This window comes from Musca domestica, unplaced genomic scaffold (genome assembly GCF_030504385.1).
Source record: "Musca domestica strain aabys unplaced genomic scaffold, Musca_domestica.polishedcontigs.V.1.1 27, whole genome shotgun sequence".
NCBI classification, from domain to species: Eukaryota; Metazoa; Arthropoda; class Insecta; order Diptera; family Muscidae; genus Musca; species Musca domestica.
Genome location: NW_026712286.1, coordinates 7,302,520 through 7,315,295, shown reverse-complemented (window position 1 = coordinate 7,315,295; position 12,776 = coordinate 7,302,520). Strand labels below are relative to the sequence as shown.

The window sequence follows — 12,776 nt, the reverse complement described above, 5'->3', positions numbered from 1 at the left end:
TCTTATCAAAGTTCTTATTTTTTTTTTTTTTTTTTTTTTTGATAGAAGACCTCTTGAGAGGCATTCCATGTTCCTTTTCATGGACCTTCCTTCAATGGTTCGACGTAATGATGACGTTTTTAAGGGAGCCTTTTTTCTATGTAAAAGGGCTTTTTTAAATTAGACTTCTTGAGAGGCTCTATACAAGGTTAGGTTAAAAGATGATTAATCACAATTGCAACCTTCCCACCTCACTCAGAGACCTTTCGGTCCTCACTCGGATATATTTCCATTGTGATCATCCTGCGTGAGAAAGGTATGGAAGAAGTAATAAAAGTTGAGAGAGAGATGAAATCTGATAGATATTTGTAGAGAAGTAGAGAGGCGCCAGAGCCAATAAAGCCTTTTTGAGAAGATATAGATGACAAGGAGATCCGTATCTGAATGTATACCAGGCTTGCTTACAATATATGTTGCCCTGCCAAATCAATGGCACATGAAAATCGAGAGAGAATACGTGTGCTTTGTTTACACTTTTTCGTTCGAGGCTGCTCATAGCTGATGTACACTGAGATCATGCGGCGAAGGTTCCCCCATAGCTCGTAGTCTTTTCCTTGAAATAGGTGGGCAATGGTTTTATACCTCAGGACTGCTTCGGAATTGATTGTAGAAGAAATGTCTAAAAATGGGAAACCTATCGAGGACATTCCAATTGGAGAATACCTCTCGAGCGGTCATATATCTGTAGAACCCCTTCTGTCACACATTAATTCTATGGAAGATCTTTTAAGAGTACTCCACAAGATAGAAGAGGCCATTAATTTATTTAAGATCCTTTGAGAAACCTTGTGCCAGACCTGTAGTCAGAGCTTCTATCAGACCTACTATTTATAAATATTCTCTTGAAAAGTTTTCTCTTTCTGTAGAAGATTTCTTGGAGGACCCTTCTATTACCCTTCTACTTATAGAATACAGGGTTGCCCATATTCGACGGACCTTTGGGCCCATTCCAATCGACGAGGCTTCTCCGCAGGCAACATTCTTTGCGTAAATTGAATTTTGTACGGGAACAAATGCAAATCAATGCGAATAATCCGTTGTAAAGTGGACCGAGCCATGCCCAACTGCTGAGAACGGCGTTTTTGGGGACCTCTCAACACTGGCTCGTACGGCAGCGATATTCTCGGCCGATCGCCTTGGTCGACTTTTATATGTTTGTATGTGTTTTGGTAAAAATCTGCTTGGACTGACGCTTCAAACGCGGCATGTCATTAAACGATGTGACATCTCTGTCAAAAGTTATGGCGTTGCCAGATGGGTCCGTCGAATATGGGCAACCCTGTACTACATGGAAAGCATTCTACATGCACAGGATCTCTTTTGAAGTCTTCTATAAAGGACACCTGTAGAGGCTTTCTATACATAGATGGTACCTTCAGAAGACTTTAGCTCTCTCTCCACCAAACATTCTCTTTATTATCTACAATCTACATCGGGTCTGACCACAGAGTGTCAACTCCCAAAAATATGTATGCCTGTGGACAGATTTATGATCGCTGAGAGTTGGCGTGCCTTATGACTGTATTTAAAAGGAGACACTCCCCCTCTCTCTTTTTGAATTTATAAGGGAGTAAAATCGCCTTTATTGCAATTGTTCCTTCTTTATTACACCTCTGCCATTTGTAGACCAGCCATGATTTTGGCCTTAATAAGATTGTATGCCGCACCTTTCAAATTTGCCATATAATCATCGTGCATGCCTCGTTTTCAATCTTTAGTCAGATCTTCTATTACATATTCCGGAGAACTTCTATTTACAGAAATCCTCTTGAAAGTACTTATTTTTGTAGAAGATTTCTTGGGGAAATCTCTGTGTATACAAGACTCCTTAAAAGAATTCTACATAAACAAGATCTCTTGTGGAGCTATCTAAATGGACCTGCTATAGAGGACACTTGAGAGGCTTCATATACGTAGATCACCCCTGCTTAAAAACAAGAGCCTGCTCACTAGACAATTTCTCTTTGCTTTTTTAGAACTCATCAACAAATTTATTTATTTCGTTACTGTTAATTATTAGCTTCACTAAAACCTTTGGATCAACTTCACATTTAAAAAGAATTTTAAAAAAATATTAGAATTTAAAATAAAATAGAATATACATTTTCTCTTCAATCTTCTCTTTTACGGACTCATGTGCTAGCTCATGGTTTTGAGCAGTGCTGACGTTGATAGTCTGTTGATCTCCCTTATTTTTTTTTACCTATATTTTATACCAGAGCTGGAAAGAGAATATGTTCTCCTAATTGTATTACTCTCTGTTTACATTATTTTGCCATTTTTCTCAAATTATTTGTGCGTGTGGACTCCACACTGTGGAGATATTTATGCTAGCTGAGAGCACGCCTGCCTTGCCGCTGTGTTTCAAACGAGACACTCTCAATTTCTCTTTATCAATATATAAGAGAGTAAATAATTAAATTTTATTTAAAATTTTCCTCTTTTATTACACCCATGTCATTTATTCAGATATTTGTAGATATGCCTTGATTTCGGCCTTAAAATGATTGTAAGCAGCAACTTTTACCTTTGCCATATACTCATCTGCCGGAAATGGGATCATTTTGAACATTTCACTATCTAGAATTAGTTTCTCCACAATAATGTCGTGCTAGAACCAAAAAGAAGAGACAATTAAGAAAAAACACACACGCAACCAATCGAACTTACATCAAACGGACATGTGTGATTGATGTTCGAAGACGGCGCTATGATGTTGAAGAAGACAATTTTCCAAAATATAAAACGATTTGGATTTTTATAAAAACTGCAAAAATCCACCGTGTTGTTGTACATGAACAGCCGATAGCCGTTGTTGCCCTTGCGAAAGAAGGCGGCATTGAACTGAAAGGGGGAGGAAAAAATATATGTTATTTGTATAAATATTTTCTGTGTAAATTTCCTTACCGACACATTGGTAACCGGAACCTGATGCAGAGCCACATGAAGGCTAAACGCCGATCGATAACGGGACAGGGCCTTCAAATAACATTTCGGTATTGTGGCAAAGGCTTTGTCAAATTCCAGGCATTCAACCCGAGTCAATTTGGCTTTCAATGCATAGGCCAAACTCAAAATCGTAAAGGTCAGAGTCAACGTTACGTAGCCCCTCATGGCAAACGACTGAGGGAACACATAATCGGATTGAGCTGGCTTTGAAATTAGTTTGAATCACTGCTACATAATTTTGTAATGAAATAAATAAATATTTACAAAAATATGAACTTCCATGGCCGAATGACTTTTGTTTTGTATTTTATTGAAATTGTTTAATTGATTTTTTTTTCGGAGATATGATTGAAGATTAAATTTTGTGGGAAGGGCAGATATTACCACAAATTTCCATTGTAAATGAAAAGAATTGATTTTAGTTTTTGAAAAAAAAGTTGAAATTTGATTTTGTTTTTGGGGCGGAACAATGGTAAATTTTATACCGTTCAGTTGAATGTTGTAAATACCGATTGTCCGAAGCTAGGAATTTGTAGATCTCTTTATTATGTTGAGCGAAAAATTAAAAAAAGGGAAACAGGGGGAATCCTCGGACACCCTGACCTCCAGTTATTTTGATTTCCTGGCCTCCAGCTCATCTAGTTAGACTTAGAGTGGGCCTTTATAGATACCCCTGGCCTCCAGTGGGCCTTTATAGATACCCCTGGCATCCAATGAGTCTTTATAGACCCCCTGGCCTCTAGTGGGCCTTTATAGATACCCCTGGCCACAATTGGGTCTTTATAGACCCCCCTGGCCTCCAGTGGATCTATACAGATCCCCTGGCCTCTAGTGGGCCTTTATAGACCCCCTGGCCTCCAGTGGGCCTTTATAGACCTCCTGGCCTCTAGCGGGACTTCAGACCTACTGGCCTCCAGTGGGTCTTTATAGACTCCCTGGCCTCCATATCGTCTATAAAGACTCCCTGATCTCCAGTTGGCCTTTATAGACCTCCTGGCTTCTAGCGGGACTTCATAGACCCCCTGGCCACCAGTGGGTCTTTATAGACCCCCTGGCATCTTGTGGGCCTTTATAGATACCCCTGGCCTCCAGTGGGTCTTTATAGACTCCCTGGCCTCCATATCGTCTATAAAGACTCCCTGGCCTCCAGTGGGCCTTTATAGACCTCCTGGCCTCCAGTGGGCCTTTGGAACTCCCTGGCCTCCAAAGGTTCTTTGTAGACCCCCTGGCCTCCAATGGTTCTTTGTAGACCCCCTGGCCTCCAATGGTTCTTTATAGACCCCCTGGCCTCCAGTGGGTCTTTATAGACTCCCTGGCCTCCATATCGTCTATAAAGACTCCCTGACCTCCAGTGGGCCTTTATAGACCTCCTGGCTTCTAGCGGGACTTCATAGACCCCCTGCCCTCCAGTGGGTCTTTATAGACCCCCTGGCCTCCAATGGTTCTTTGTAGACCCCCTGGCCTCCAATGGTTCTTTATAGACCCCCTGACCTCCAGCGGTTCTTTATAGACCCCCTTGCCTCTAGTGGGTCTTTATAGACCTCCTGGCCTCCAGTGGGTCTTTATAGACTCCCTGGCCTCCATATCGTCTATAAAGACTCCCTGGCCTCCAGTGGGCCTTTGGGACTCCCTGGCCTCCAGTGGGTCTTTATATTTAGACTTCCTTCAACTCGTCTATAAAAACTCTCTGGCCTCACCAGCTCATCTATAAAAACTCTCTGGCCTCACCAGCTCGTCTATAAAGACTCTCTGGCCTCGCCGGCTCGTCTATAAAGACTCTCTGGCCTCGCCGGCTCGTCTATAAAGACTTTCTGGCCTCGCCGGCTCGTCTATAAAGACTCTCTGGCCTCGCCGGCTCGTCTATAAAGACTCTCTGGCCTTGCCGGCTCGTCTATAAAGACTCGATCATCTCCAGGTCGACCATATGGACTCCCCCGCCTCCAGCTCGTCTATATAGACTCTCTGGTCACCAGCTCGTCTATAAAGACTTCCTGGCCTCCAGCTCTTCTATATAGATTCCCTGGCCTCCAGGTTGTCTATATAGACTCCATGGGCTCCAGCTAGTCTATATGGACTCCCTGACCTCCAGGTCTTCTATTTGGAATCCCTGGTCTTCAACTGGTCTATTTAGACTTTCTGCCCTTCAGATCTTCTATAAAGACCCCTGACCTCCAACTTGTCTTTATTAACTCCCCGGCTCCCAACGCGTCTATAAAAACTCTCGGGCCTCGCCACCCCGTCTTTAAAGACTCTCGGGCCACCAGCTCGCCTATAAAGACTCTCTGGCCTCGGGCTCGCCTATAAAGAGTCCCTGGCCTCCAGCATGCCTATAAAGACTCCCTGGCCTCCAGCTCGTCTATAAAGACTCCCTGGCCTCCAGCTCGTCTATGAAGACTCCCTGGCCTCCAGCTCGTCTATGAAGACTCCCTGGCCTCCAGCTCGTCTATGAAGACTCCCTGGCCTCCAGCTCGTCTATGAAGACTCCCTGGCCTCCAGCTCGTCTATGAAGACTCTCTGGCCACCAGCTCGTCTATGAAGACTCCCTGGCCTCCAGCTCGTCTGTAAAGACTCCCTGGCCTCCAGCTCGTCTGTAAAGACTCCCTGGCCTCCAGCTCGACTATTTAGACTCTCTGGCCTCGCCAGCTCGTCTATAAGGACCCCCTGAACAGTCCAGCTCGTCTATAAGGACCCTCTGGCCACCAGCTCGACTATTTAGACTCTCTGGCCACCAGCTGGACTATGAAGACTCTCTGGCCTCCAGCTGGTCTATAAAGACCCTCTGGCCTTCGGATCGTCTATAATAACTCTCTGGCCTCTAGCTCGCCTATAAGACTCCCTAGCCTCCAGCTTGTCTATAAAGACTCTCTGGCCTCCAGCTCGTTTATATGGGCCCCCTCGCCTCCAGTTCGTCTTTATGAACTCCCTGGCCTCCAGCTTGTCTATGCAGACTCCTTGGACTCCAGCTCGTCTTTATGAACTCCCCGGCTCCCAGTGCGTCTATTTAGACTCCCTGGCCCCCAGCTTGTGTATTTGGAGTCCCTGGCTTCCAGCTCGTCTATATGGACTACCTGGCCTCCAGCTGATCCTCATGGACTCTCTGATCTTTTTTTTTTTTTGATACGACAACTGTTTTTCTTTATTTTATTAAATGCCATATGTTTTGTTTATTTTTGTTATTGCTTTGTTTTTATTCAAACCTTGTCCTCCTTCACCAAAATATATGCCCTGATCTCTGCCTTGTAGTGATTGTAGGCGCCCACCTTAAAGCTGAACATGTACTCGTCATCGGCAAATGGTATGAGATTGAACATTTCACTATCCAATATCAAATTCTCACAGATGATGTCATGCTGGGTAGGAGAGAAGATTTTTTCAAAATTTTATAAAAAACAATTAAATTCAAATTTTTTATAAAATTAACTCTCAACTTACATCGAATGGACAGGTGTGATTTATGTTGGAGAATGGCAAAATTAAATTGGTGAATACTATTTTCCAAAACATAAAACGATTTGGATTCTTGAGAAAGGCACAGAAATCCAGAGTGTTGTTGTACATGAACAGGCGATAGCCGTTGCTGCCCTTGCGAAAGAATCGCGCATTGACCTTGAGAGTAGAAAAAAATATTCGATATATGAAAGAGACATTTTGAAATGTTTGCCTTTTCTCTTACCGAAACATTATTTACCGGAACCTGATGCAGGGCCACATGTACAAACAGCGCCGATCTATAACGGGAGAGGGCCTTCAGTTGGCATTTCTTAATTGTGGCAAAGGGCTTGTCGAGTTCGAAACACTCGAGTTTGGTAAATTTCACTTTCCTGGACTGGGCTTTGTGAAAAACTATTAAAGCGATCACCCAAAGGAGATAGAATTTCATATTCGTTGCTGCGCGGAATCGTAGCGAACTGAGCTGTAAATGAAACCTAATTATCAAAATGGTAATTCAAAAACACCTTTACCCAGCCAAATGAATTTTTAATTATTTTATTTTTTTTTTCAAACGGGCCACGATTTGATATCTTTTCATGGACATAATTAATTTAAAAAAAAAGAATCTACGGCAAACATTAGCCGGAATATTTCATATTAATTACCTTGATTTTTTTTCTAAAAATTGATTTTCCGATAAGGCATTAGTTACATGGATTACAGGTGATATAGAAGACATTTGAAGGTACCCTATATGGGAAAATCTCAGATATAGAGCTTTATATGGTTCGTCAGTTCCAAGAGTTTATAACATTTCAAGGGCAATGGTGTATTTTTATTTTATTTATTTATTTATTTATTATTATTTTTTTTTTTTGAGATATGGCAAAAGCGATCATTTTTTATGAATAGAATGGGGGTGGGTTCCTAATGGGTTAATTTAATTAATTTAATTCTTTAGAAGTTCCATAGAAGGAATTGCATCTATAGAAGAGCTTATGAGCGACTTTCATGTATGGAACATCATGTGCCTACAGAGGAGGTCCTTTAAAGAGGCAGAAAAACAAATTTAGATCAAATTACAAAAAAATTGAAAAATATCAGCTGACTTTTTCCCGTTTCTCAAACTCTCTTAAACGAATTACATGAAAAACATCAATTCCCAACCGGAAAACAAACTCCACGAGATATAACTTTCTACATGACACATTTGTAGCATTTGGCTGTGGGATCAGTTTCCAACCAACTTTTTTCACACTCATGTGGTCATTAACAAATTTAGTGGCAAATAAAGTTTAACAAAAAAAGAAAAAAAATACACTGAAAAAAATATGAAAGAAATTGCCAAGAATTAAAATTTAAAAAATTTTTCAAATTTTTGGAAAATTTGACTTTTAGGCGTCAACTCGAAAAAAAGTCCTTGGAAAAAATCATCAGAAATAGAGGGAATATTTCAATTTTTTTTTTTTTTTTTTTTGAACATCTGTTCACATATTTTTTCGATATGCAATGGAAATACAAATTTCTTGTCCTCGGTGACTTATAGTAAAATTTAATGAAGAATACTTTTGTATTTTATGTAATCCTTCTACAATAATGCCTTGTTGGAGATTTTCAAAGGTAATTAGCAGTAAAAAAAATCAAAGTCATAATTTTCACTTTTAGTTCATAAATTTCGAATGTTATTTTCTTAAAAACTATTGTACCTAGTCATACGGTTTATTTCGAGTCTTATCGGGAAATCTTATATAGCATATTTCTTCTGTTAAAAAATTTTACCTAAAACGTCTTTTTATTTTACTTTCAGGCATAAACTTGAAAAAGGTCGAAAAAATTTTCCAAAACATTAGGAAAAATTTTTGGAATTTTTTTTGGAACATTGATGCAAATATTCTTTCGATATACAATGGAAAAAGAAATTTTCTGTCTTCGGTGGCTTATAGTGAAATTTGATAAAGAATATTTTTGTCTTTGACGTCATCCTTCTATAATGATGTCTTGTCGGAGATTTTCAAAGAAAATTAGAAGTAAAAGAAGACAAAGACATAATTTTCTCTTTTAGTTCATAAATTTCGAATGTAATTTTCATAAAAATTGTTGTAACTAGACATATGATTTATTCCACGATCTGTCAGGACATTTTGTATAGAATATTTCTTCTTTTAAAACTTTCTGGTTGAAATGAACTTTTATGCTACTTTCAGGCCTCAACTCGAAAAAAGTCCATGGAAAAATTCGTCAAAAAAAAATAGGGAATATTTTTGGATTTTTTGATTATTGCAAATATTTTTTCGATATACAATGAAAATAGAAATTTCTTGTCTTCGGTGACTTGTAGTGAAATTTAATGAAGAATATTTTTGTTTTTGACGTTATCGTTCTACAATGATGCCTTGTTGGAGATTTTCAAAGGAAATTAACAGAAAAAACCAAAGTTAAAATTTTCACTTTTTGTACATAAATTTCGAATGTAATATTCAATAGTTTACCCAGACATACGGTTTATTCCGAGACCTATCGGGAAATTTAATATAGAATATTTCTTCTGTTATTAATTTTACTTAAAACTTTTTATGTTACTTTCAGGCATAAACTTGAAAAAAGTCGAAAAAATCTTCCAACAATTATGGGATTTTTTTTTTGTAGGAATTTTAATCTGAAAATTTTGTAGAGGGGAAATCTATGATTGACTGGACTTGGCAAGTAAAGGTGGAAAGTTAAAACTTATACCGAAGAATTTTTTGAATTTATTTCTCTCACTGTATTTTTTTTTTTTAGTTCGGAATATGCAATTTGTGTATGTGTGTGTATGTGACTCTTATCATCAGTTTCAAATGATATTTTGCCAAACTGGCAAATTTTTCGAGCCCAGCATTGCTAATGGTAGGTAAGGTTCCATGAAAATGGCTGTAAGCCTGATGCTAACGAAAAATGATTTTTTTCTCTTTCACTCTCTCTCTCTCCCCATCAATGTTGCGGATGGTTGGCTTTCCATGGAAAACCATAAACAGTAATTGTCTTTCACTTGAATGTGAAACTTACATGTGGGAATTATGCAAAAGCAATGGAAATTATCAGTATTACGTTGTAGAGAAAAAATAAATTGGATGATTTTTAAGAGGACTGGGTTTTCTGTGTGGTAGGAGCTAATGAAAAGTTGTAAATGAAATTTAGGAAAATTCAAGGTTTATTTTTTTTATACCTCCACCATACTATGGAGGGTATATTAACTTTGTCATTCTCCTCGAAATACTCATGTCAGACCCAGCAAAGTATATATATTCTTTCGAACGAATTGAGATAGAAGACTAAAATTTGGCACACATGTATATTTTGCCAGTAGGCAGGTTAAGTTCGTAAAGGAACCATGTAGGTCCACGTTATCATATAGTTCCCATATAACGGTACCTCCCGATATTCGGTATTTTTATGATTTTAGCGACGTTTTTCACCGGAATTGTTTCAAATTTGGCATTTGAAGTTCGAAATGGATACTACAGCCTAAGATTTAAAAATGTCTATGCAGGTCCAGGTCTTCGAATAGCCCCCATATGCCAGTACCTCCCTATATTCGGTATTTTGACGATTTTAGCGACATTATTAACCGGAATTGTTTAAAATCTGGAACTTGAAGTTCGTAATGGTTACTACAGCCTAAGACAAAAAATTGTCTATGTAGGTTCACGTCTTCGTATAGCGCCCTTATAACGATACCTCCCTATATTCGGTATTTTGATGACTTTAGCGTCATTATTCACCGGAATTGTTTCAAATTACGTATTTAGAGTTCGTAATGGGAACTACAGTCTGTGACGCAAATTTGTCTATGCAGGTCCAGGTCTTCGTATAGGCTCCACATACAAGTACCTCCCTATATTCGGTATTTTGACGAGTTTATGTACAATAACCACCCAAATTGTTTGAGATGTCGTATTTGAAGTTCGTAATGGATGCTACAGCCTATAACAGAAAGTTGTCTATGCTGGTCGAGGTCTTCGCACAGCTCCGGTTTAACGGTACCTCCCTATATACGATATTTTGATGATTTTAGCTACATTATTCACCGTTTACTTCAAGTTTCGAATTTAGATATGATAATGACTTATGACAAACAATGCCTTTGTAGGTCCACGTCGTATAGGCACTAAAATAACGGCTATATTCGGTATTTTTAATATTTTAACAGAATTTTTTAAGTTTTTTTTTTTCCAAATTTGTTCCGAATGGTGGAGGGTATTCAAAGTTCGGCCCGGCCGAATTTACTGCTTTTTAACTTATTTTATTTATTTATTTATTATTATTATTATTATTATTTTTTTTTTTTTTTTTTTTGGAAAAAAAAAATCATTTTTGAGGATTTTACTTTAAAGACAAAAAAAAAAAAATAATGAGTCAAAATCCAACAATCGTATTGTCAAAATATATATTTTTTTTTGTAGTTATTTATTTATTTTTTACTTGCTTTTATTTTTTTATTTATTTTTTATTTTAATTTTTTTTGAATTTCTTATCCCCATTTCCAATTTCGTTTGATATGACAAATCCAATTTCGGATTTTTTTATATCTTTTAAGCCACATGTGTCTCCATTTCATACAGAGAGAAGGCCAAAATGTGGCCAGCCTACCCATTTCTCTCCATGCGTAACTGGTCTTTCGAATCCTTTTAAAACTGGCACAGCATGTGATTGTATTTCTATTTCATTTCCTCTCTCTCACACCTCTGTTGCTTCTTACCTAACAGGTATCTCTTTGAGTAAAAATTAAAAAAAATTAAAATGTAACATAAAATCCTCTGCATTCTCCAAGTCAAAAAAAATACACTAACAAAATAAATTGCCGACTCCAAACCATCCTCCCTCAAAAAAAGACAAAAACGAACATTTTCCATGTTACGTCTTTTTTTATTGCCGTCCTGTCCTCTTGTCCTATTTGCATTTTTTTTGTTGGTATACCTGTCCAATTTCATTGTTTTCACTGCCACCCAGCTTCGACTCTGGCTTCAGCTGGGAAAATGCAAATAGGAGACAACTGAATTGTTAATTGAAATTGTAGCCATGTAAATAGGACCAGCTATGATGAAATGCAAATGTTGTTTCTCCCTCTCTCTCTCCCCCTCTCTTCTACTCTTTCTGGCACTAGTAAGAGTATATTATCCTTAAAACATGCATGTAGATATTTTCAAAAAAAGAACATGGAAAGCAATGAATGAAATATTATTTCTTTTGTTATGAGATATGAATGTTATTTCATTTCAGATGTTAACAAAAATGTTTTTGATTTATTTTTTTTTTTTTTTCAGCAACAACATTTGAGATTATTTAAAAAAATTGTGTTTTTTTAACACAAACGAATTTTTTTATTTTTACTTTTCATGGAGGACTTGCTGTTTACAAAATGATTTCTCTACATATGGGCCTGGAAAACATCTCATCTCCATAGATGACCTGAAGAATAAAAAAATAACATTTGCAAGAGTGCTGGTCCCTGAAAAAAGTTCGATAAAAAAACATTTTTTTTTTTCTTTTAAGCTGCTGTCCTGAAAAAATATATAATTAAACATCGAATTTTGGAAAGCATCTAATTTTTCTAAAGAATTCTAAAAATTTTTGCTCTCTGAAACAGATTTCAAATATGGAGAGTTCTCGAAAATATACTCTTAAGAAATCAACATTTTTTAAGCTGTTGGTCTTTGAAAACATAATTCTACGATTTAAGGTTTAAGGTTTAAAGTGATATTAGACCTTTTAAGAATTCACCTTTGAAGGACATTAAGTTTTGAAAGAGAGTTGGCCCCTGAAAAAATTAAAAAAAAAAAAAAACAAATTTTTGCGCTGCTGATCCCAGAAAAATATTTTATGAAACATCGAATTTTGTAAATAATTTTATTATTCTAAAAAAAATTATAGCTTTTGCTCCTTGAAATACATTTCAAAAATGCCCAGTTCTCAATGGCAGTTTCTCGAAAAGATACTCTTAAGAAATCCACATTTTATAAGCCGTTGGTCTTTGAAAAAATTATCCTACGATTGTAGGCTTAAAGAACTGTTAGCCGTTTGAAAAATTCCACTTTTGGAGGACCATCAGGAGGACCCTCTTTGAAATCTTTAAAAGAATTGTTTTAAAAAGAATTCGTAAAAATCTGATTTTCAAGACTTTCCATTTTTTTTTTTAGAAACTTTTTTAAAAGTTTCGAAGATCTTAAAAATAAATTCTTAAAGAATGTCTTTTAAATCCTAAGAAAATTTCTTTAAAATTTAAAGAATATTTTGAAACATTTTTTTCGAAGGACATCTGTATAAATATCTCAAAACAATTAAAAGATGATTTTTTGAAGAAGTTATTTTTAAGTATTTCG

The 12,776-nt window shown here is 37.2% G+C and overlaps 2 protein-coding genes across 2 annotated transcripts in view; both read right to left on the bottom strand.

Moving 5' to 3' along the window:
* Positions 1-2,480: 2,480 nt before the first annotated feature.
* LOC109612994 (uncharacterized) lies at positions 2,481-3,307 on the bottom strand. The gene is made up of 3 exons (XM_020037551.2): positions 2,947-3,307; positions 2,710-2,883; positions 2,481-2,650 (listed from the first exon to the last, which is right to left on the bottom strand). The coding sequence occupies exons 1-3, from the start codon at positions 3,151-3,153 to the stop codon at positions 2,501-2,503; spliced, it is 531 nt and encodes a 176-aa protein (XP_019893110.1). The 5' UTR covers positions 3,154-3,307; the 3' UTR covers positions 2,481-2,500.
* A 2,872-nt stretch (positions 3,308-6,179) lies between these two features.
* The window catches only part of LOC105261961 (uncharacterized), a 13,167-nt gene continuing 6,570 nt past the window's right edge, over positions 6,180-12,776 (bottom strand). Inside the window, exons 2-5 of the mRNA XM_020037550.1 lie at positions 11,374-11,424; positions 6,662-6,901; positions 6,421-6,594; positions 6,180-6,338 (exon numbers count right to left, since the gene is read on the bottom strand). Of these exons, the coding sequence (XP_019893109.1) occupies positions 6,180-6,338; positions 6,421-6,594; positions 6,662-6,901; positions 11,374-11,424 (624 nt within the window). The remainder of the gene's footprint in view (positions 6,339-6,420; positions 6,595-6,661; positions 6,902-11,373; positions 11,425-12,776) is intronic.

Excerpts from the sequence above, each read along its gene's own strand:
- LOC109612994 (XM_020037551.2), bottom strand. The coding sequence starts at position 3,153 with ATGAGGGGCTACGTAACGTTGACTCTGACCTTTACGATTTTGAGTTTG. Across the intron at positions 2,884-2,946 it reads TTCCGGTTACCAATGTGTCG|TTCAATGCCGCCTTCTTTCG; the intron begins GTAAGGAAATTT and ends TCCCCCTTTCAG. Across the intron at positions 2,651-2,709 it reads ATCACACATGTCCGTTTGAT|CACGACATTATTGTGGAGAA; the intron begins GTAAGTTCGATT and ends TTTTGGTTCTAG.